The sequence below is a fragment of the Macaca thibetana genome, chromosome 9 (genome assembly GCF_024542745.1).
Source record: "Macaca thibetana thibetana isolate TM-01 chromosome 9, ASM2454274v1, whole genome shotgun sequence".
Classification (NCBI taxonomy): Eukaryota; Metazoa; Chordata; class Mammalia; order Primates; family Cercopithecidae; genus Macaca; species Macaca thibetana.
In genome coordinates this window covers 65,025,151-65,048,580 of record NC_065586.1, presented here as the reverse complement: position 1 = coordinate 65,048,580, position 23,430 = coordinate 65,025,151, and the positions used below count along the sequence as shown (strand labels likewise).

At 45.9% G+C, this 23,430-nt stretch overlaps 1 protein-coding gene across 2 annotated transcripts in view; it reads left to right on the top strand.

The window, feature by feature from the left end:
• Positions 1–776: 776 nt before the first annotated feature.
• The window catches only part of TET1 (tet methylcytosine dioxygenase 1), a 148,282-nt gene continuing 125,628 nt past the window's right edge, over positions 777–23,430 (top strand). For both annotated transcript variants that reach the window (XM_050805189.1, XM_050805188.1), the window contains exons 1-2: positions 777–1,182; positions 13,239–15,274. In XM_050805189.1, coding sequence (XP_050661146.1) covers positions 13,361–15,274 — 1,914 coding nt within the window. In that variant the 5' untranslated portion in view covers positions 777–1,182; positions 13,239–13,360. The remainder of the gene's footprint in view (positions 1,183–13,238; positions 15,275–23,430) is intronic.

The following is a 23,430-nucleotide window of genomic DNA, read 5'->3' as shown; positions in this document are numbered from 1 at the left end:
CAGAATGGGGGTAGAATGGTGTGAAAGGTAATGAGGGACTGAATCCTTTCTCTTCACTTGAAGTTTGACCTGGAAGGAATGAAGATTCCATGAACAGCATTTTCCTTACCACAGTGACCCCATTAAAGTCCTGGATTCCCTTGTCTGTGTCATGACTGCTGGAAGAAGCAATAGCCATCAAACATTTAGAGAAAAATTCAGATGCCCTAGTCAGTCTTAATTCTGGCATAATGCCACTGGTTATTCCTCCTCATTCGGAAAACTTAGCTCTTCTTGCACTTTCATTTCTTCATTCATAAAGTGAATACGACCACCACTGAGGTCCAGGGCCAAATAGCTAACAGAAACATTATGATGAACTTTGCAGACATCCAGCCCAGAGTCAGGGAACACAGCCCTCATCTGGTTTCTCTCTTTGGTGTTGAGGGCGGTTTTCCGTTGCTGGCGACCTAGATATTGCTCAATGGTGTCATCTCTGACCTGGCACCTTCTTCATACGTTTATAAACATGCAATTTAGAGATCCTAAAAACTTTTTCTAGAGTTCTCCTGGGAAAAAAGGTAATGACAAAATCTTGACACCTCTCTACTACTTCTTCGGAGACAGAGAGAGAGAGAGAGTGTGTGTGTGTGTTGAGAGAGGTGGAGAACGAGGGGGAGGGGAGGGGGTCGAGAGGGAGTCGAGGAGGGATTCCAGCTCCAGTTTGGGTAAATCCAGCTCGCGTTTTGCCTGTCGCTCAACTGTGCAGGGTCCAGCGAAGGCAGAGCCCCAGCTTCACTCCCTGAGGTCTGTCCTGGGGAGACACTGCTGCTCCGGGGGGCTGACCTGGCGGGGAGTGGCCGCGCAGTCTGCTCTGGCGCCGCTTTGTGCGCGCAGCCGCTGGCCCCTCTACTCCCGGGTCTGCCCCCCGGGACACCCCCCTGCCCCGCCCAAGTCATGCAGCCCTACCTGCCTCTCCACTGTGGACCTTTGGGAACCGACTTTCCACCTCAGGGGCTCCGGCCTTGACTGTACTGGGAGCCAGTAGGTGCCCTCCCCTACCCGCCCGCGCCTCTCGCGCCCGCCGGGGCCCCGGGCTCCAAAGTTGTGGGGAGGAGCGCGAGTTGGAAAGTTTGCCCGAGGGCTGATGCAGGCTTGGAGCTGGGGGCCGTGTGCTGCCCTGGGAGTGTGACCAGGCCAGCGGTGAGTTGGGGCCGGGGCAGAGGGCAGGGGTGCGGGGAGGGAGGACTCCGACGCCGAGGCCCGAGGGGGGTCCGGGAGGCGGCGCTCGGCGCGGGCTGGACTGGCCAGGGCTCTGCGTCCTTGGCTCTCCCGCGGCCGCAGGGGTGGGCTCGTTCCCCGCCGCGACCCCCCACCCTGGGACGCTCGGGACGCTTTTGTTGCTGGAGGTAAACAATGCCCCCGGCCGGAGGTCTCGGCCACCCGCCCGGGAGGCCCCGACACAGCGCCGGGTGGGGGGCAGCGGGGGCGACTGGGGCTCTGACCCCGGGCTGCGCTGAAAAAGGGCTGGGGGAGGGCAAGTGTGGCTTGGGGGAGACGGCTGAATGTGCCAGTGGTTCCCTGGCCCCTTTGGGGAGTTGGAGGTCCGGGCGCCTCGGGATAAGGAGAGGCTAGAGTCTGTGCAAGTTGTGAGTGGGGAGCCCGGGCTGTCCCGTGCTCAAGCGTACCCCCAAACAAGTTTTCTTCCTCCCTCCATATTTATATGAGAGACAGGTTGATGGGGAAACGCTTTGGCGCCTGTCTCCCCGAGAGTTGTGGGAGGACGGCTCCAGGGATGAAACGTTTGGAGTGGAGGCAGTGGTGGAGTCTTGCTAGGAGTTGGCTTGGAGTTGTTAAGGATCAGGGAAGCAGGGAATACGGAGTAGAGTGTGTTCTGTCAAAATGGCATTTAAGAAACTCATTTGTGAACACCACTGGGTCGCAGGACGCGCTGGCGTTGCGATCCCATCAGTCCCCATCTGGCGGGATCCCGGAGCGGGCCCTGAGGGTGGGAGGTGCGCGGAGCTTGGTGCTGGGGCTAGTCGTGCAGCACGTGAGGGGCCTGGTCCTCGCCCGAGGGCTAGGAGGCTGCCGCGCAATCTACCGCCCCCAGAGAGAAAATGCTCTTCCCCTCTCTGTGCTTCCCTCCTTCCCTCTCCCCGGCTCCGGTCCCCTCTCGCTCGCCCCGGGCTCTCTCTCTCTCTCTCTCTCTCTCTCTCTCTCTCTCTCTCTCTCTGTCTTTCTCTCTCTCTCTCTCTCTCTCTCTGTCTCTCTCTCTCTCTCTCTATATATATATTCTACAAGAAGTGGTCTGGAAGGGGACTGACCGGCGCTGGTAATCTTTCCACGTGAACGAGAAACCCACGCTGGGCATTTCTGATCCACTAAAAACTAAAGTGTCTCCAAAAGAACATTTAAAGGTTCAGCCTCGGAGTCTTTCCCGCGCCCCCAACTCGTCCTTCTCCCAAATTAACCAACCTTTCTGCATACGTCTCTTAGGGTGCCTCTTCCCCTCCGCCCTGGTTCCACTCTGGGGCACTAAACGAGCTGCACAATACGTCCTAGTAATGACCGGTTTTTGAAGAAATGTTTGAAAAGTGCTTTAAGACCTTGGAGCGAGAACAGGATTAGGTACATAGACCTGGGCCGGCGGGGTGAGCCGCGCGCGCCACTGGGAAGAGCGGCGCTGTATAGCAGCAGCCCCAGGTCTCCCCTGGACCTGAGTGTGCTCGGCGTCCCCACCCCCAATATAAAGTAAAATAAAAGCAATGGTTTAATTAGGCCTCAGGATACGAAAAAATATGGAAAAGGAGCTTCTTAACCAGTTAGGGCAACGGTTATTTGGAGCATATTACGAATTTATGACTACAATTAAACCAGGGGCAGGGGTACATGTAGATAGGTACGGAAATAAGGAGATTAGTATGAGTTAATAATCAAAAGACTTAGGTGAATCAAACCAAGAATCAAAAGACTTAGGTGGTTTTTGGTGTGTTTCCCGATTTTATCGGTATTGGTCATAGGGGTCCCCCTTTTCCCCAATTAAGGGGTTTTAATTAGCTTGTCAACCTCTCTGTCTTTAAAGCTAAGTTGTAGTTTCAATCAAATTTCAGAATCAAGATATACGGGAAATGGCAGACAGTGTCCTTTTCTCTTTGCAAAGATGAGGAGTCCAGGCTTACAACTCTGGGACTGCCACTTTCCATTTTAATGAGAGTTAACTATCGCTCTCCGGGCTGGTCTTCCAGAATGGATGGGTGGGAGGGTTGGGTCTCCACTGTCCCTGCCCTTTGTTTCTCTTCCTTCTCCCATCTGATTTGTCTCCCCTCCCCCACCTTCTGAGCGTCCGTATCTTTCCTTTCCTGCACACTTGATTTCCCCTCTCCCCTTGGTCTTTTAGTCTTTGGCCTTTTGATCTCAGTTGTCTTTTAATGTTCTAGTTTTATTACTATAGATGTCGAACCCCTTCCTCAGTTTTTACTCTAAGTAATTTTTCCCCTTCCTCAGTTTTTTACTATAAAATTCTTTCCCTTCTTTCGTTTTTGGCCTTTTTTGTTTTCTTTTTGGGCACTTTCTTCCTTCTCATGCTTTTTCTTCTACTTCCTCCTAATGTGTTTTATGCCTTTCTTGTCTTTGGAAGGACCGTTCTATGTCCATTCTAACGTCTCCCTTCCCTTTTCTTGGCCCTTTCCCCCCCTTTTCCCCCTTCCTCTCTGCAGGGCAGAGGGGTGTTTTACATATGGAAGGAGCCATTGACTAAATGTGCTGGCATTCTAGTGAGTTTCCCTGAACAGCTTTTACATGTGCCGAGGGCTCTTACACTTCCTGTGGTAGAAAACTATCTAGGAACTGCAAGCAGTTGCCTGCCTACTCTTCGTTTAGAGGTAGAACTTAGTTGCTGGAGGAAACTGAGCCGGGTGCTGCCTTTTTAAAATAAATGTTCTAAATCTTGTTTTTCTCAGCCAAGTGCAAGAGCCTTTAAGTTCTGTGGAGCTGAATGGAGGGACTATGAAATCAGTCTGTTGCAACTAGCTCTATGTGTGCAAATACCACGTTTTTGGCCACTGCTGGTAGTGGAAAGAATTGAAATATGACTTTAAATTAACATGAAGGCTGGATCGTTACATCAATTAAGCATTTTTGCCCAGAGGATTTTGGGGGAATCCAGAAAAAGGACAGATATAGGTGGGAGAGGATCTTTCTGACATGTTGCTATCAATACTAGTTTTTTTTGTTTGTTTGTTTTTTGTTGTTTTTTTTGTTTGTTTGTTTGTTTTTTGAGTCTCTGTCTCCCAGGCTACAGTGCAGTGGTGTGATCTTGGCTTACTGCAATCTCTGCCTCCCGGGTTCAAGCAATTCTCCTGCCTCAGCCACCGGAGTAACTGAGATTACAGGCGTGTGCCACCACACCTGACTAATTTTTGTATTTTTAGTAAAGACAGGGTTTCACTGTGTTGGCCAGGCTGGTCTGGAACTCCTGACCTCAGGTGATCCGCCTGCCTCGGCCTCCCGAAATGCTTAGATTACAGACAAGAACCACCACACCCGCCAGTTCTCTACAGAAAACCCTTACACTTTAAGGAGCCAGCTTTTCATTCTCTAAGCAAGGTAATTATTTTAAAAATTTAGTTGGGTTATTATCTCCTGGCCTATAATTTTGGATCGCATACTCTGTAGTTCCCTTGTCACAAAGACATTTTATGGGGGAAAATGTTCTATTGTTTTCCTTTTTTTTTGTTTTCAGAGTCTCACTCTGTGGCCCAGGCTGGAGTGTAGTGGTGTGATCTCAGCTCACTGCAACCTTCATCTCCTGGGTTCAAGTGATTCTCCTGCCTCAGCTTCCCAAGTAGCTAGGATTACAGGCATGTGCTACCATGCCCGGCTAATTTTTGTATTTTTAGTAGAGACAGGGATTCACCATGTTGGCCAGGCTGGTCTCGAACTTCTGACTTCAAGTGATCCACCTGCCTCAGTTTCCCAAAGTGCTGGGATTATAGGCGTGAGCCACCGTGCCTGACCAAAATAATGTTCTATTGTTGTTTGGGGGTCTTGGTGCTCTCTGGTGTAAAGATCTGTTGATTGAGTAATGTTTTACATCACAGAAATGGTTTTTCGTTTTTCCCTTCCATGACAGTAAGAACTCACAGGATGGTGTCCATTAATTGCACACGATTCCCCTCTTGGGCCAATGATATATACTTAATAACAGGGTCTCCAGTCTTATTTTCTTCTCATATCATTTTATCATGAAGCTATCTCTGCAGCACTTTCACAGACTCTTGAAGACATTCCAGGTTAGAATAAAAGTAACTTTCTCATGCCTGTAATCCCAGTGTTTTGGGAGGCTGAGGCAGAAGGATCATTTGAGGCTAGGAGTTTGAGACCAGTCTGGGCAACATAGTGAGATCAATCCTCATCTCTACAAAAAATAAAAAGAACTTAGCCAGGCATGGTGGCCTGTGCTTGTAGTTGGGTGGCTGAGATGGGAGGATCACTTGAGTCTAGGAGTTTAAGGCTATAGTTAGTGATCACAGCACTGCACTCCAGCCTGGGCAACAGAGCAAGACCTGTCTCAAAAAAAAAAAAAAAAAACGAATATTGAGAGGCATTGAAATATCAATTTTTATCAGAAATGAAAAATGGAAGTAGAATTAGGGAAGAGTGTACACAGGGGAGATTTGACTGCTGGAAATATTTTAGTTCATGTGAGTATTTATTTGAAAATACACATTTTTGCTGGACATGGTGGCCCACACCTGTAGTCCCAGCACTTTAAGAGGCTCAGGAGGGCAGATGACTTGAAGCTAGGAGTTTGAGAGTGGCCTGGGCAGCATAGTGAGTCTTCACAAAAGAAAGAAAAAATTAGCCTGGTGTGGTGGCACGTGCCTGTAGTCCCAGCTACTTGGGAAGCTGAGGTGGGAGGATCACTTAAGCCCAGGAGGTCAGGGCTACAGTGATCCTTGATACACATGAGCGACAGAGCAAGACCCTGTTAAAAAAAAAAAAAAAAAAAAAAATATATATATATATATATATGCATGCACACACACAGACACACACACATTTTTGTATGAATTGAATACTCTATGATAGAAGCACTAAAAATGGAAGTAAATCATTTAATAATGTTTACAAAAAAGAAATTAATTTCCAGAGGTCTTTGAGGTAATTCCATATTTAAATGTGGACCTATTTAATGGAGTGGACTACATTCTCTTCCCCTTGCCTCCACAAATTTCAGGATAAGCTTGCTACCCTTACTCCATGAGTTCGGCTCTTGGGACAACTTAGTTTGTCACAAAAGAAGTTTATGTTTCAATAGTGGAGCCAAGAGTGATAAAAATCAGGGTCTTGCCGGAAGGAGTCCTTATTTTGTTTCTGGTTGTCTCTGATTCCTTGGCTGGGTGGTACTCAGTGATTTTCTCCCCTGCAGTTGGGTTTTTCAGGGGTCATTGGCCTCTTTCGTGATCTCGTAAAAAGGCTGTTACCATTTAAAGAGGCCACATCTTCGCAATCCATGTTGTTCATACCTTTTCTATTTCCTTGACAGGCTGTTTTTTAGGAGATAGGGTTTGAATGATAAAGATTATCTTTTTTTTTTTTTTTTTTTTTTTTTTTTTTTTGAGACGGAGTCTCACACTGTTGCCCAGGCTGGAGTGCAGTGGCGCGATCTCGGCTCACTGCAAGCTCCGCCTCCTGGGTTCACGCCATTCTCCTGCCTCAGCCTCCTGAGTAGCTAGGACTACAGGCGCCCGCCACCGCGCCCGGCTAATTTTTTTTTGTATTTTTAGTAGAGACGGGGTTTCACTGTGGTCTCGATCTCCTGACCTTGTGATCCGCCCGCCTCGGCCTCCCAAAGTGCTGGGATTACAGGCTTGAGCCACCGCGCCCGGCCAAGATTATCTTAATTACAAGTCTGAATGTCTTTTTTTTCTTTTTTTTTGTGAGACTGAGTCTGGCTCTGTCGCCCAGGCTGGAGTGCAGTGGCCGCATCTCAGCTCACTGCAAGCTCCGCCTCCCGGGTTTACGCCATTCTCCTGCCTCAGCCTCCGGAGTAGCTGGGACCACAGGCGCCCGCCACCTCGCCCGGCTAGTTTTTTGTATTTTTTTGGTAGAGACGGGGTTTCACCGTGTTAGCCAGGATGGTCTCGATCTCCTGACCTTGTGATCCGCCCGTCTCAGCCTCCCAAAGTGCTGGGATTACAGGCTTGAGCCACCGTGCCCGGCTGACAAGTCTGAATTTCTAAAGCACTTCAATTTAAAAATATAAAAGAATATAGGAGAGACAGAGATCAAATTGTAAACCACTTTCAAAGCAGATCCCATGACACCCTCTGGCATACCCAGATTACTTGCCTACGTATATGAATTTTAATTTTTGTGGCTGATTGCAATGACTAGATTATATACTCCTAATAATTTTTTAGCAGTATAATCTTTTTTTTTTTTTTTTTTTTTTGAGACGGAGTCTAGCTCTGTTGCCCAGGCTGGAGTGCAGTGGCCGGATCTCAGCTCACTGCAAGCCCCGCCTCCCAGGTTCACGCCATTCTCCTGCCTCAGCCTCCCGAGTAGCTGGGAGTACAGGTGCCCGCCACCTCGCCCGGCTAATTTTTTTTGTATTTTAGTAGAGACGGGGTTTCACTGTGTTAGCCAGGATGGTCTCGATCTTCTGAACTCGTGATCCGCCCGTCTCGGCCTCCCAAAGTGCTGGGATTACAGGCTTGAGCCACCGCGCCCGGCCAGCAGTATAATCTTGATACAAGAGATAAAGCATGCTTTTAATGATAGTGTTGAATTTTGAGAGATTAAAATGAATTGCGGCCGGGCGCGGTGGCTCAAGCCTGTAATCCCAGCACTTTGGGAGGCCGAGACGGGTGGATCACGAGGTCAGGAGATCGAGACCATCCTGGCTAACACAGTGAAACTCCGTCTCTACTAAAAATTACAAAAAACTAGCCGGGCGAAGTGGCGGGCGCCTGTGGTCCCAGCTACTTGGGAGGCTGAGGCAGGAGAATGGCGTGAACCCGGGAGGCGGAGCTTGCAGTGAGCTGAGATCCGGCCACCGCACTCCAGCCTGGGCGACAGAGCCAGACTCAGTCTCAAAAAAAAAAAAAAAAAAAAAAAATGAATTGCTTTTTGTAATGAAAAATGCATCCTGATAAAGGTATTTGTTGACTTTTTGGAAATTCAAATTGGAATGTCTTGTTTTCTGAAAATGTTGTACAAAAAGCAGTGGTCTTTGGAGAAAATATCCTTCAGTTTTTCACAGCCAAAGACTGAATTACTGCAAGCCAAACTTTTTTTTTTTTGGAAGAAGGGGAAAGCAGTAAGCTTAGATGCCAAGAATTCAAGTGAAGTATTCTCTGGCCTAGTGTTTGTATTTAGTACAGATTTATCAAAATGTTATTTTTTGTGTATTTGATGTTATCGCTAATGTCTATTTTAAAAGTCTTAAAGACACATTACATTGACTAAATGTAGTGTGCTCTGGGAACTCTTATGTGTGTAACCTACTTAGTGCGTAAGGTGGGAACAGAACCAAAAGGAGATCTTGGTCTGGAGAATATAACAAAGTCTGGGTTAAACTGGTTCCATAATAATGATAACTACCACTTATTTTCTCTTTCTCTCTTTTTTTTTTTTTGTATTTTGAAGTTGCAAACAGCCTTCTTTTTTTTTTTTTTTTTTTGGCTCCTATTTATGAAACACCTATCATGCGCGAGCCCTGTGCTAAGCCTTTACACATATTATTTCATTTTATTCTCATGATAACCCAGTGAGGTCAACACTATTAGACTTTCTTTTGTATTACACACGAAGAAACATAGGTATAAAGATACCAAGAAACTTGTCACAATCTACTAATATTTATAAACTGAAAACTGAACCCAGGTCAGCCTACTTCCAACGTCCATCTTTTTACTCTGCTACCCATGTCCCCTTACACTCAACCACAGATACCACAAGGATGAAACCAATGCCACTAGGTTTTTCCTGTGGGAGCCTATTGAAACCTCAAAACTACCTCATTTTTGATGAAGGAACATGGACTCTATTAAGTAGTTCTCTGGACACATAGCTGGTGATCACAGATTCAAACCCAGGACTTTTTGATGTGAGATCATCTCTAGACCTGAAACTAACCAGTGCGTCCCAGGATTACCTGGGTCAGATCAGTAATTTTTAAACAGATTCAACCGGGGAGGGTTCCAGTGATTCTCCTGCCTCAGCCTCCCAAGTAGCTGGGATTACAGGCATGTACTACCACGACTGGCTAATTTTGTATTTTTAGTAGAGATGGAGTTTCTCCATGTTGGTCACTCTGGTCTCAAACTCCCGACCTCAGGTGATCTGCCCTTCTCAGCCTCCCATAGTGCTGGGATTACAGGCATGAGCCACTGTGCCTGACCGGGTTTGTTTTTTTAATCTATTTTTAATTTTTCTCAGACTTTGGGAGGCTGAGGTGGGTAGATAACCTGAGGTCGCGAATTGGAGACCAGCCTGCTCAACATGCCAAGATCGTGCCATTGCACTCCAGCCTGGGCAATAAGAGCGAAACTCCTGGCCGGGCGCGTGGCTCACGCCTGTAATCCCAGCACTTTGGGAGGCAGAGGCGGGTGGATCACGAGGTCAGGAGATCGAGACCACCCTGGCTAACACGGTGAAACCCCATCTCTACTAAAAATACAAAAAATTAGCCAGGCGTGGTGTTAGGCACCTGTAGTCCCAGCTACTCAGGAGGCATGGTGGCACATGCCTGTGGTCCCAGCTATTGGGGCAGCTGAGATGGCAGGATTGCTTGAGCCCAGGAGGTTGAGGCTATAGTGAGCTGAGTTTGCACTACTGCACTCCAGTCCGGGTGAGACCCTCTCTCAAAAAAAAAAAAAAGAAAGAAAAAGACTTGTGGGATCTTTTAGAAGGAATTTTAGAACCAGCAGTCTTTGAATTGAGTCAGGAGAAAGAAAAGAGGGACATTTCTGGGTTTGGGGAGTGTCCACCACAATGCCTTCCTTAGACATAGCGGGTACTCAACAGATGTATTGGACCTGTGTGTCTTATCTGTAACCTAATTTGTCAATACTGTCTCCTGAGACTTTATGCTGTTTTGGTGTGCATGTGAAAAGCTCAAAATTTGTGGATTGTTAATTGGAATGTGGTAGGAAGTGTTGGATCTCCAGGGAGGAGAGTTTCTTACGTTATATAAACCTCTTCTTCTGGTTTAACCAGCTTTACTGTCAAACAGATGATACTTCTCCCTGTATAGGGATGTGCTCAGGAAAGAGATAATTTTTAAAGTATCCACATTTGTAAAGATTGGGATTTAAGCTTTAAAACACATATAATGGCTGGGCATGCTGGTTCACACCTGCAATCCCAGCACTTTGGGAGGCAGAGAGGGTTGCTTGGGGCCAGGAGTTCAAGGTTACAGTGAGGTATGATTATGTCACTGCACTGCAACCTGGGCAACAGAGGGAGACCTGTCTCAAAAAAAAAAAATACATAAAAATCAATAAAATCATGCATGAAACTACAAGGGGTGTGGTTTCTAATACAGAGAAAACCCCATGCTTACCTTATTTGAGGAACTTCATCAACTTAAATCATTTGTTGAGCCAACTAAAGAAGCTTTATAGTGAATCTAAGGTTTAAAGGATACTTTAGTTTTTTTTTTTTTTTTTTTTTTAATAATTTCAACTCTTCTTTTAGGTTCGGGGGTACATGTGCAGGTTTGTTACATGGGAATATTGTGTGATGCTGTGGTTTGGGGTGCAACTGCTCCTGTCACCCAGGTAGTGAACATAGTACCCAATAGTTTTTCTTTTTTTTTTTTTTGAGATGGAGTCTCGCTCTGTCACCCAGGCTGGAGTGCTGTGGTGCGATCTTGGCTCACTGCAACCTCTGCTTCCCAGGTTCAAGTGATTCTCCTGCCTCAGCCTCCTGAGTAGCTGGGATTACAGGTGCCCGCCACCATGCCCAGCTAATTTTTGTATTTTTAGTAGAGACGCGGTTTCACCATGTTGGCCAGGCTGGTCTCGAACTCCTGACCTCAAGTGATCCACCTGCCCCGGCCTCCCGAAGTGCTGGGATTACAGGCATTAGCCACCATATCCAGCCAGTACCAGATAGTTTTTCAACCCTTGTCTTCATCCCTCCCTCCTTCTCTAGTAGTCCTCAGTGTCTATTATGGCCATCTTTATACCCATGAGTACCTGATAAGTGAGAGCAAAAGATATTTGGTTTTCTGCATTAATTCTCTTGGGATATTTTAGTACTTTCTGTGTTGACTATATTTTCTTTTGCAGTAAACAATTCTCAGTTCCATGATTTTAATTATTAAAAAAAATTTTTTTTAGGCCGGGCGTGGTGGCTCACGCCTGTAATCCCAGCACTTTGGGAGGCCGAGGTGGGCGGATCACGAGGTCAGGAGATGGAGACCATCCTGGCTAACATGGTGAAACCCCGTCTCTACGAAAAATTTAAAAAAAAAAATTTTTTTTTTTTTTTGAGACAAGAGTCTCACTCTGTCGCCCAGGCTGGAGTGCGGTGGCGCGATCTCGGCTCACTGCAAGCGCCGCCTCCCGGGTTCACGCCATTCTCCTGCCTCAGCCTCTGGAGTAGCTGGGACTACAGGCACCCACCACCACGCCCGGCTAATTTTTTGTATTTTTAGTAGAGACGGGGTTTCACCATGTTAGCCAGGATGGTCTCGATCTCCTGACCTCATGTTCCAACCACCTCGGCCTCCCAAAGTGCTGGGATTAGAGGCATGAGCCAGCACGCCCAGCCCTGTTATTTCATTTCATTTCATTTCATTTCATTCCATTTCATTTTTTGAGATGGAGTCTCGCTCTGTCACCAAGGCTGGAGTGCAATGGCACAATCTCCCCTCACTATAACCTCCGCCTCTCATGTTCAAGTGATTCTCCTACCTCAGCCTCTTGAGTAGTTGGGTTTATAGGTGCGCACCACCATGCCCAGCAATTTTTTTTTTTTTTTTGAGATGGAGTTTCACTCTTGTTGCCCAAGCTGGAGTGCAATGGCACGATCTCAGCTCACTGCAGCCTCCATCTCTCAGGTTCAATCCATTTTCCTGCCTCAGCCTCCCGAGTAGCTGGAATTATAGGTGCCCACCACCACGCCCGGCTAATTTTTTTTGTATTTTTAGTGGAGACGGGGTTTCACTATGTTGGCCAGGCTGGTCTCAAACTCCTGACCTCGTGATCCGCCCACCTTGGCCTCCCAAAGTGCTGGGGTTAGAGGCGTGAGCCACCGCGCCTGGCCACTATTTTAATTTTTATTATTTATTTATTTATTTATTTTGAGACGGAGTCTGTCTCTGTCACCCATGCTGGAGTGCAGTGGCACGATCTCGGCTCACTGCAAACTCCGCTTCCCAGGTTCACGCCATTCTCCTGCCTCAGCTTGCTGAGTAGCTGGGACTATAGGTGCCCACCACCACACCCGGCTAAGTTTTTGTATTTTTAGTAGAGACAGGTTTTCACCGCGTTAGCCAGGATGATCTCAATCTCCTGACCTTGTGATCTGCCCGCCTCGGCCTCCCAAAGTGCTGGGATTATAGGCGTGAGCCACCGCGCCTGGCAATTTTCGTATTGTTAGGAGAGACGGAGTTTCACCATGTTCACCAGACTCGTCTCGAACTCCTGACCTCATGATCCACCTGCCTTGGCCTCCCAAAGTGCTGGGGTTACAGGCATAAGCCACCACGCCTGGCTGCTATTTTTATTTTTATGAGATGGAGTCTGCCTATGTTGCCCAAGCTGGTCTTGAACTCCTGGCCTCAAGTTATCTTCCTGCCTCAGTCTCCTAAAATGCTGGGATCACAGGCATGAACCACCGCTCTTGGTCCTTGCTTTTAAGTGGCCGGGCATGCTGGCTCACACCTGTAATCCCATTACTAGGGGAGGCCAAGGTAGGTGGATGACTTGAGCCCAGTTAAAGACCAGCCAGGGCAACATGGCGAAAACCAGTCTCTACAAAAAATACAAAAATTAGCTGGGTGTGATGGTGTGAGCCTGCAGTCCTAGCTACTTGGGGGGCTGAAGTGGGAAGATTGCTTGAGCCTGGGGAGGTCCAGGCTGTGGTGAGCTGTGATCATGCTTCTGCACTCCAACCTGGGCAACAGAATGAGATCCTGTCTCAAAAAAATAAAATAAAATAATTAGTAGTGAATATTCTATTTCATATAGGGAAATGCATAGGAAAAAGACTCACTTCAGTGTTTTCTGTTGTTATTTCAGACCAAAACCTTGTGTGACTGAGCTCAAGAGCAGTGCATCCAGATTCTCCTCAGAAGTGAGACTTTCCAAAGGACCAATGACTCTGTTTCCTGTGCCCTTTCATTTTTTCCTACTCTGTAGCTATGTCTCGATCCCGCCATGCAAGGCCTTCCAGATTAGTCAGGAAGGAAGATGTAAACAAAAAAAAGAAAAACAGCCAACTACGAAAGACAACCAAGGGAGCCAACAAAAATGTGGCATCAGTCAAGACTTTAAGCCCTGGAAAATTAAAGCAATTAATTCAAGAAAGAGATGTTAAGAAAAAAACAGAACCTAAACCACCCATGCCAGTCAGAAGCCTTCTGACAAGAGCTGGAGCAGCACGCATGAATTCGGATAGGACTGAGGTTCTTTTTCAGAACCCAGAGTCCTTAACCTGCAATGGGTTTACAATGGCGCTACGAAGCACCTCTCTTAGCAGGCGACTCTCCCAACCCCCACTGGTCATAGCCAAATCCAAAAAGGTTCCACTTTCTAAGGGTTTAGAAAAGCAACATGATTGTGATTATAAGATACTCCCTGATTTGGGAGTAAAGCACTCAGAAAATGATTCGGTTCCAATGCAAGACACCCAAGTCCTTCCTGATATAGAGACTCTAATCAGTATACAAAATCCCTCTTTACTTAAAGGTAAGAGCCAAGAGACAACTCAGTCTTGGTCCCAAAGAGTTGAGGATTCCAAAATCAATATCCCTACCCACAGTGGCCCTGCAGCTGAGATCCTTCCTGGGCCACTGGAAGGGACATGCTGTGATGAAGGACTATTCTCTGAAGAGACATTTAATGATACCAGTGGTTCCCCAAAAATGTTTGCTCAGGACACAGTGTGTGCTCCTTTTCCCCAAAGAGCAACCCCCAAAGTTACCTCTCAAGGAAACCCCAGCATTCAGTTAGAAGAGTTGGGTTCACGAGTAGAATCTCTTAAGTTATCTGATTCTTACCTGGATCCCATTAAAAGTGAACATAATTGCTACCCCACCTCCAGTCTTAATAAGGTTATACCTGAATTGAACCTTAGAAACTGCTTGGCTCTTGGTGGGTCTACGTCTCCTACCTCTGTAATAAAATTCCTCTTGGCAGGCTCAAAACAAGCAACCCTTGGTGCTAAACCAGATCATCAAGAGGCCTTCAAAGCTACTGCAAATCAACAGGAAGTTTCTGATACCACCTCTTTCCTAGGACAGGCCTTTGGTGCTATCCCACATCAATGGGAACTTCCTGGTGCTGACCCAGTTCATGGTGAGGCCCTGGGTGAGACCCCAGATCTACCAGAGATTCGTGGTGCTATTCCAGTCCAAGGAGAGGTCTTTGGTACTATTTTAGACCAACAGGAAACTCTTGGTATGAGTGGGAGTGTTGTCCCAGACTTGCCTGTCTTCCTTCCTGTTTCTCCAAATCCAGTTGCTACCTTTAATGCTCCTTCCAAATGGCCTGAGCCCCAAGGCGCTGTCTCATATGGACTTGCAGTCCAGGGTGCTATACAGATTTTGCCTTTGGGCTCAGGACACACTCCTCAATCATCATCAATCTCAGAGAAAAATTCATTACCTCCAGTAATGGCTATAAGCAATGTAGAAAATGAGAAGCAGGTTCATATAAGCTTCCTGCCAGCTAACACTCAGGGGTTCCCATTAGCCCCGGAGAGAGGACTCTTCCATGCTTCCCTGGGTGTGGCCCAACTCTCTCAGGCTGGTCCCAGCAAATCAGACAGAGGGAGCTCCCAGGTCAGTGTAACCAGCACAGTTCATGTTGTCAACACCACAGTGGTGACTATGCCAGTGCCAATGGTCAGTACCTCCTCTTCTTCCTATACCACTTTGCTACCCACTTTGGAAAAGAAGAAAAGAAAGCGATGTGGGGTCTGTGAACCCTGCCAGCAGAAGACCAACTGTGGTGAATGTACTTACTGCAAGAACAGAAAGAACAGCCATCAGATCTGTAAGAAAAGAAAATGTGAGGAGCTGAAAAAGAAACCATCTGTCCTTGTGCCTCTGGAGGTAAGCAGACAGTCAAAGGGCGGGGAGACAGCTGATACTTGGTGTAGTGATCTATATGCAGAGACACCTCTAGTGTCTCTGTGTAATCGTGAATTGTTTCACTATTACGTATTTTTACTTTGGTACAATGTTACTTTAAGTTATCCATACAAGAATTCCTGGACCTACCTGAAGTATGTCTTATGCAGTGATGCCTTAGCTAGCTTATTTTTAGAATTTGTCCCAGAAAACTAGAACATACAGTTTTTTCTCATTACAGGATTTGATGGAAATGTAGAGAAATTGTATGAAATGTGGTTTTGCAAAGATTTCCCCTATGCCTCTTTTGGCTAGTTGTGTGTCTTTTTTGGCAGTCACAGATTTAAAAATTAAGAGTGGAACAAATTCATTAACTCCATAGCAGCCTGAAAAACCAGAGGAATTAAACATCTTTCCTTTTCAAAGAATACAGTTGCATCCCTAATCTTGAAACTTTGCTTTGGAGATATAGCAATAATACAGCTTTTGTCTCAACTTTTGGTGAGTGATTTCTACCTGCTCTACTAACCTCATAGGGTTGTTGGGATTAAAGGAAAATGGCTTGTAAACTCAAGTAATATACAAACATTAGTTCTTATTATAGTTAATGAACCTAAGGTAGTTAAAGGATCTGTTGATTTAGAATTTATTTAAAAACTTTTAGGGAGCTTGGTTAAAACTCAATATTACTTTTTTGGCCTTTTGAAACACCTGTCAAATATGATGTTTTATGATTTTTAGATTACACATTAAAGTTATGTTTATTATGTCTATTATGAATGCAGGTATAGTAGAATAGATGGACTTAGAAGTATTGTAGGCCTGGTGTGGTAGCTCATGCCTGTAATCCCAACACTTTGAAAGGCCAAGGCGGGCAGATCACTTGAAGTCAGGAGTTTGGGACTAGCCTGGCCGACATGGTGAAACCCCATCTCTACTAAAAATACAAAAATTAGCTGGTTGTGGTGGCAGTTGCCTGTAATCCCAGCTACTCTGGAGGCTGAGGCAGGAAAATCAGTTGAACCCAGGAGGCAGAGGTTACAGTGAGCCAAGATTCCAGCCTAGGCCACAAAAGCGAAACTCTGTCTCAAAAATAAATAAATAAATAAATAAAGTATTGTGGCCGGGCATGGTGGCTTACACCTGTAATCCCAGGACTTTGGGAGGCCAAGGTGGCGGATCACTTGAGGTCAGGAGTTCGAGACCAACGTGGGGTGAAACCCCATCTCTACTAAAATTACAAAATTAGCCGGGCATAATGGTGCACACAGGTAGTCCCAGCTACTCAGGAGGCTGAGGCAGCAGAATCGCTTGAACCCAGGAGGTAGAGGTTTCAGTGAGACATGATCACACCACTGACCTACAGCCTGGACAACAAGAGTGAAACTCCATCTCAAAAAATAAAAATAAATAAATAAATGAATGAATAAATAAAAATGTTGTGAGGCCGGTCACGGTGGCTCACACCCGTAATCCCAGAACTTTGGGAGACTGAGGTGGACAGATCACTTGAGGCCAGGAGTTCGAGACCAGCCTGGCCAACCTGGCGAAACCCCATCTCTACTAACAATATAAAAATTAGCCAGGAGTAGTGGTGCATGCCTGTAGTGCCAGCTACTCTGGAGGCTCAGGCACAAGAATCACTTGAACCTGGGAAGCAGAGGTTGCAGCGAGTGGAGATTGCACCACGGCACTCCAGCAGGGGCAACAGGGAGAGACCCTGTCTCAAAAAAAAAAAAAAAAACATATTGTGAGGTTTAGGCCAGGCATGGTGGCTCATGTCTGTAATCCCAGCACTTTGGGAGGGCTCAGACAGGTGGACTGCTTAAGCCAAGGAGGTCGAAATCAGCCTGGGCAACATGGCAAGACCTCATCTCTACTAAAGATACAAAACTAGCTCTGGATGATGGCACGTTCCTGTAGTCCCAACTACTTGGGAGGCTGCAGTGAGAGGATCGCCTGAGCCTGGGAAGTCAAGGCTGCAGTGAACAGTGATGGTGCCACTGCATTCTAGCCTGGGTGACAGCAATGAGACCCTGTCTCAAAAAGAAAAAAAAAAAAAAAAGGATTGTGAACTTAAAATTCAGTAAACTGTTTCTATTTCTTTTTTGGTTTTCATTTTCTTTTCTGAGTCTCACTCTGTCATCCAGGCTGAACTGCAGTGTCATAATCTCAGCTCCCAAGTTCAAGCAACCTCTGCCTCCCAAGTTCAAGCAACCTCTGCCTCCCAAGTTCAAGTGATTCTCTCTTGCTTCAGCCTCCTGCGTAGCTGGGATTACAGGCGCCCACCACCATACCTGGCTAATTTTTGCATTTTTAATGGAGACAGGGTTTTGCCATGTTGGCCAAGCTGGTCTCCAACTCCTGACCTCAGTTGATCTGCCTGCGTCAGCCTCCCAAAGTGCTGCGATTACAGGCATGAGCCACTGTTCCTGGCCTTCTATTTCACTCTTGACTTAAATTATCAGTTTAAAAATGCTGACTTTGGCTGGGTACAGTGGCTCATGCCTGTAATCCCAGCACTTTGGGAGGCCAGTGCAGGCGGATCACGAGGTCAGGAGATTGAGACCATCCTGATTAACACGGTGAAACTCCGTCTCTACTTAAAAATACAAAAACTTAGCCGGGCGTGGTGGCGGGCGTCTGTAGTCCCAGCTACTCAGGAGGCTGAGGCAGGAGAATGGCGTGAACCTGGGAAGCGGAGCTTGCAGTGAGCCAAGATGGCACCACTGCACTCCAGCCTGGGCGACAGTGCAAGACTCCATCTCAAAAAAAAAAAAAAAATGCTGACTTTCGCTGCTCATGGTGGCTCACGGCTGTAACCCCAGCACTTCGAGAGGCTGAGGGGAGAGGATTACTTGAGGCCAGGAGTTTGAGACCAATATAAGCAACATAGCAAGACCTCATTTAAAAAAAAAAAAAAACCACATAGGTGGTCCGGGTGCATTGACTCACGCCTGTAATCCCAGAACTTTGGGAGGCCAAGGTGGGCAGATCACCTGAGGTCAGGAGTTTGAGACCAGCCTGGCCAACATGGTAAAACCCTATCTCTACTAAAAATACAAAAATTAGCAGAGCATGGTGATGCACACCTGTAATCCCAGCTACTCAGGAGGCTGAGGCAAGAGAATCTCTTGAACTTGGAGGGGCGCGCTGCAGTGAGCCGAGATTGCGCAACTGCACTCCAGCATGGGTGACAGAGCAAGACACTGTCTCAAAAAACAAGAAACAAAAAAAACATTGCTGGGTATGTTGGCATGCACCTGTATTCCCAGTTACATGAGAGGCTGAGGTGGGAGGATAGCTTGAGCCCAAGAGTTCAAGGCTGCAGTGAGCTATGATGGCACCACTGCATTCCAGCTTCAGGGACAGAGCCTGACCCTGTCTCAATAAATAAATAAATAACGCTGATTTTTTATTTGTCTGAGACACTGCAAATGAGAGATCAGACATTTAATAAATCATGTATTGATGGGCATTTAAAGTGTTTCTAAAATACTTTGTCAAAAAGCTTACTGAGCCTGTAATCCCAGCACTTTGAGAGGCCAAGGCATGTCGGGAGTGGTGGCTGGCAAGAGGACTGCTTGAGCCCAAGACTTTGAGATAAATAAACTGGGCAACATAGCGACATACGCCTCTACACCAAAATTTAATTTAATGTAATTTAATTAATTTATTTTTGAGAAAGAGTCTCGCTCTGTCACCCAGGCTGGAGTGCAGTGGCTTGATCTCAGCTCACTTAACCTCCAACTGCCGGGTTCAAGCCATTCTCCTGCCTCAGCCTCCCGAGTAGTTTTTTTTTTTTTTTTATTTTTTTTTTTTATTTTTTATATTAATTTTTTTTTTTATTTATTTTTTTTTTTTTTTTTTTTTTTTTTTTATTTTATTTTTATTTTTTTTTTTTTTTTTTTTTTATTTATTTTATTATTTTATTATTTTATATTTATTTTTTTTTTTTTTTATTCTGGGATTATAGGCACCTGCCACCATGCCCAGCTAAGTTTTGCATTTTTAGTAGAGATGAGGTTTCACCACGTTGTCCAGTCTGGTCATGAACTCCTGACTCAGGTGATCTGCCTGCCTCAGCCTCAAAGTGCTGTGATTACTGCGCCTGGCTGATTTTTGATTCTTTATAATATTTTTATTCTTTTTTTAAAGCCCTGACCATGGCAAGGACAGATTTTGAAGTTTTTAGTGAGTCCTGATAAGAATTTTTACATTTAGCTGGGATTTGGACAAAGCTGCCCGTTAAAGACATTTTTAGGAGCAAAATAGAGAAAGATCTTGTTTGATGCTGAGTGATGGATACACCTGGGGGACCGAGGGGATGCTTTTGCTTTGAATAGTGTTGCTAATTGCTGATTTCTGGTCTAAATTGGGGTGCTGGGACTACAGACATGAGCCATCACGCCCAGCCCCAAAATTTTAAAAAAGAAAAAATTAGCCAAGTGTGGTGGCTCATGCCTGTGGTCCCAGCTACTCGGGATGCTGAGGTGAGAAGATTGCATGAACCTGTGAAGCTGAGGTTGCAGTGAGCTATGATCGTGCCACTGCACTCCAGCCTGAGTGACATAGCAAGCAAGACCCTGTCTGAAAAAATAATAATAATAATTACCTTACTGAAATGTATAATCTTCTTTCACTCAATCAAGTCACTTCACACATGTGGTAACAGATAAAATGTGGCCAGTTACTGACGGTTTACTAAAGATATTGGTAAAGTAACATTTAGCAATATCTCTAGTAGAGAGACCTCCCTTGTAAGCTACTGGTTTGTAGCATTGCCAAATGACATCATTGTAAAAAAACACTGTATCTCTAATGGATATGAACACATTTGTTCTATTCTTTCCCAAACCTGCTCTTTCTCTTGCATTACATGTTTGGTTCAGTGCCATTAACACATGATCACCCAAAATAGAATATTCAGTATCTTCGCCTCCTTTGTTCATCCATCCAAATTCTTTTGTTCTACAAGTTCTGAACACTACCACCTCTCCATTTTCTTGGCCACTGCTATAGTGAGGCCTTTATTTCTTAAACAGGATAATTTCAGTGCTATCTTTATTATCAACAAGTATATATTGCACTTCTCCTAGGCTATGCACTGGAAACATAATCATGAGCATTCTAGCCACCAGGGAAATCAGGAAGCTGAATAATAAGCTCTCCTTAGGGTAGTTCAAGTTTTCCTTCTGAAAAACATGATTCTTCGATCTAACTACATGTAGTGTTCTGTTTATGTGATATATTTCACTCAAAACAAAACAAAAGAAATAGAGCAAAACTTTCAGGGCCTTCGAATGATTAGATGAAGCCTAGATTCATTAGCAGGGAATACAGGACCTTTAAGATTTTTGCAAAACTCACTTCTGTCTTTTCTGCCTTCGTGTATCTTCACTTTCTACTTGCTGCAGCAGTATCCGACTGCATACATTCCCCCAGTGCACGTTCTTGCCTCAGTCTCCAGGCCCTAGTCATGCCCTTTTTCCTTTCTCTGTCTTCTTTTTTTGAGACAGACTCTCACTCTTTCCTTCTTTTTTTTGAGACTGAGTTTCACTCTTGTTGCCCAGGCTGGAGTGCAGTGGTGCGATCTCAGCTCACTGGATCCTCTGCCTCCCAGGTTCAAGTGATTCTCTTGCTTCAGCCTACCTAGTAGCTGGGATTACAGGCGCACACCACCACGCCCAGCTAATTTTGTATTTTTAATAGAGATGGGGTTTCTTCATGCTGGTCAGGCTGGTCTCAAACTCCTGTTCTCAGGTGATCCACCCGCCTCGGCCTCCCAAAGTGCCGGGATTACAGGCGTGAGCCACTGCACCCGGCTGAGTCTCACTCTTTCACCTGGCCTATTTTATTATTTTTATCTTATCTTTCAGTATGAACCAATGCATTTTTATTATATTCAATTTTATTTATTTATTTATTTATTTTGAGACAGAGTCTTGCTCTGTCACCCAGGCCGGAGTGAGGTGGCATGATCATGGCTCACTGCAGCCCTGACCTCCAGGCTCAAGTCATTCGCCCACCTTAGCCTCCCAGTAGCTGGTACTACAGGCACATGCCTGGCCAGCTTAAAAATCTTTTGTAGAAGGCTGGGCATGGTGACTCCCGCCTGTAATCCCAGCACTTCGGGAGGCCAAGGAAGGTGAATCACTTGAGGTCAGGAGTTCAAGACCAGCCTGGCCAACATGGTGAAAACCCGTTTCTACCCAAAATTCAAAAACAATTAGCCGAGTGTGGTGGGGCACGCCTGTAGTCTCAGCAACTCGGGAGGCTAAGGCAGGAGAATGGCGTGAGCCCAGCAGATGGAGGTTGTGGTGAGCCAAGATTGTGCCATTGCACTCCAGCCTGGGCAACAAAAGTGAAATTCCATCTCAAAAAAAAAAAAAAAAAAATATATATATATATATATATATGTGTGTGTGTGTGTGTGTGTGTGTATATATATGGCGTGGTGGTGGCCCACACTTGTGATCCCAACTACTCAAGAGGCTGAGGTGGCAGATTGGTTGAGGCTGCAGTGAGCTGTGATCACTCCACTGCACTCTAGCCTTGGTGACAGTGAGACTGTGTCTCAGAAAATACAGAAAAATTCTGAAGGAGTCTCTCTGAATTTATTCTTGTTTGAGGGTTGCCTGTAAGAAATAAAATATGTTTAGCCCGTAAACATAGATTATTACATTGTAGTCTCCCATTCTTTAATTGCATGACAGCGTGTTATGTAATCTTCTGAGAGGTATCTTTTGGTCTTGAAAAAAACTTAATTTGTCTTTTTGTTTGTTTGTTTGTTTGTTTGTTTGTTTGTTTGTTTTGAGACGGAGTCTCGCTCTGTCGCCCAGGCTGGAGTGCAGTGGCCGCATCTCAGCTCACTGCAAGCTCCGCCTCCCGGGTTCACGCCATTCTCCTGCCTCAGCCTCCCGAGTAGCTGGGACTACAGGCACCCGCCACCTCACCCAGCTAGTTTTTTGTATTTTTTAGTAGAGACGGGGTTTCACCGTATTAGCCAGGCTGGTCTCGATCTCCTGACCTCGTGATCCGCCCGTCTCGGCCTCCCAAAGTGCTGGGATTACAGGCTTGAGCCACCGCGCCCGGCCAGAAAACTTAATTTGTCATCTGTCAAGCCTAATTCAGCTTACTCTTCTTGATATTCAGAATTACAGATAATTAAAACTGCTAGCTTTGTCACGCTCAGTCATCTAGGAATTTGCTTTCAGTTGGGGTTTTCCTCCTGTGCGTTTGTAATTTAGCATTTTGAAATATATGCACTACCCTGTTTATTGAACAGTGAGAGATTGTTACAAAAAAGGAAGGGGGGATTGTAGAGCTATTTGCAGACATTAGAGAGTAGCTGCTTTGGGCTGGGCACGGGGGCTCACGCCTGTAAACCCTGCACTTTGGGAGGCTGAGGCAGGCAGATCACGAGGTCAGGAGATCGAGACCATCCTGGCTAACACGATGAAACCCCATCTTTACTAAAAATACAAAAAAATTAGCCAGGCGTGGTGGTGGGCACCTGTAGTCCCAGCTACTCAGGAGGCTGAGGCAGGAGAATGGCGTGAACCTGGGAGGCGGAGCTTGCAGTGAGCCAAGATTGCGCCACTGCACTCCAGCCTGGGCCACAGAGCAAGACTCCGTCTCAAAAAAAAAAAAAAATATATATATATATATAAAGAGAGTAGGTGCTTTGGCTAGACTACACTTTCACAAGTAATTTTTAGTATGTGTGAAAGCCAAAGAAAACAAAATTGGCCATGGGGGACTGGCGCATGCCTGTAATCCCACCACTTTAGGAGACCGAGGCAGGCAGATCACTTGAGCCCTGGCATTGGAGACCAGCCCAGGCAACACGGTGAAACCCTGTTTCTCCAAAAAAAATACAAAAATATTAGCTGTGCATTGTGGCATGTGCCTATAGTCCCAGCTTCTCAGGAGGCTGAGGCAGGAGGATAGCTTGAGCTCAGGATGTGGAGGTTGTAGTGAGCTGAGATCATACTACAGCCTGGGTGACAGAAACTGTGTCTCAAAAAAAAAAAAAAGGGAAAGCAATCTAAAGTTGTAGACTGTATCTCTAAAGACAGGGTCTTTATATATCTCTAGCCAGGTAATTTTGGTGTAGTATCATGCATTTAATTAAC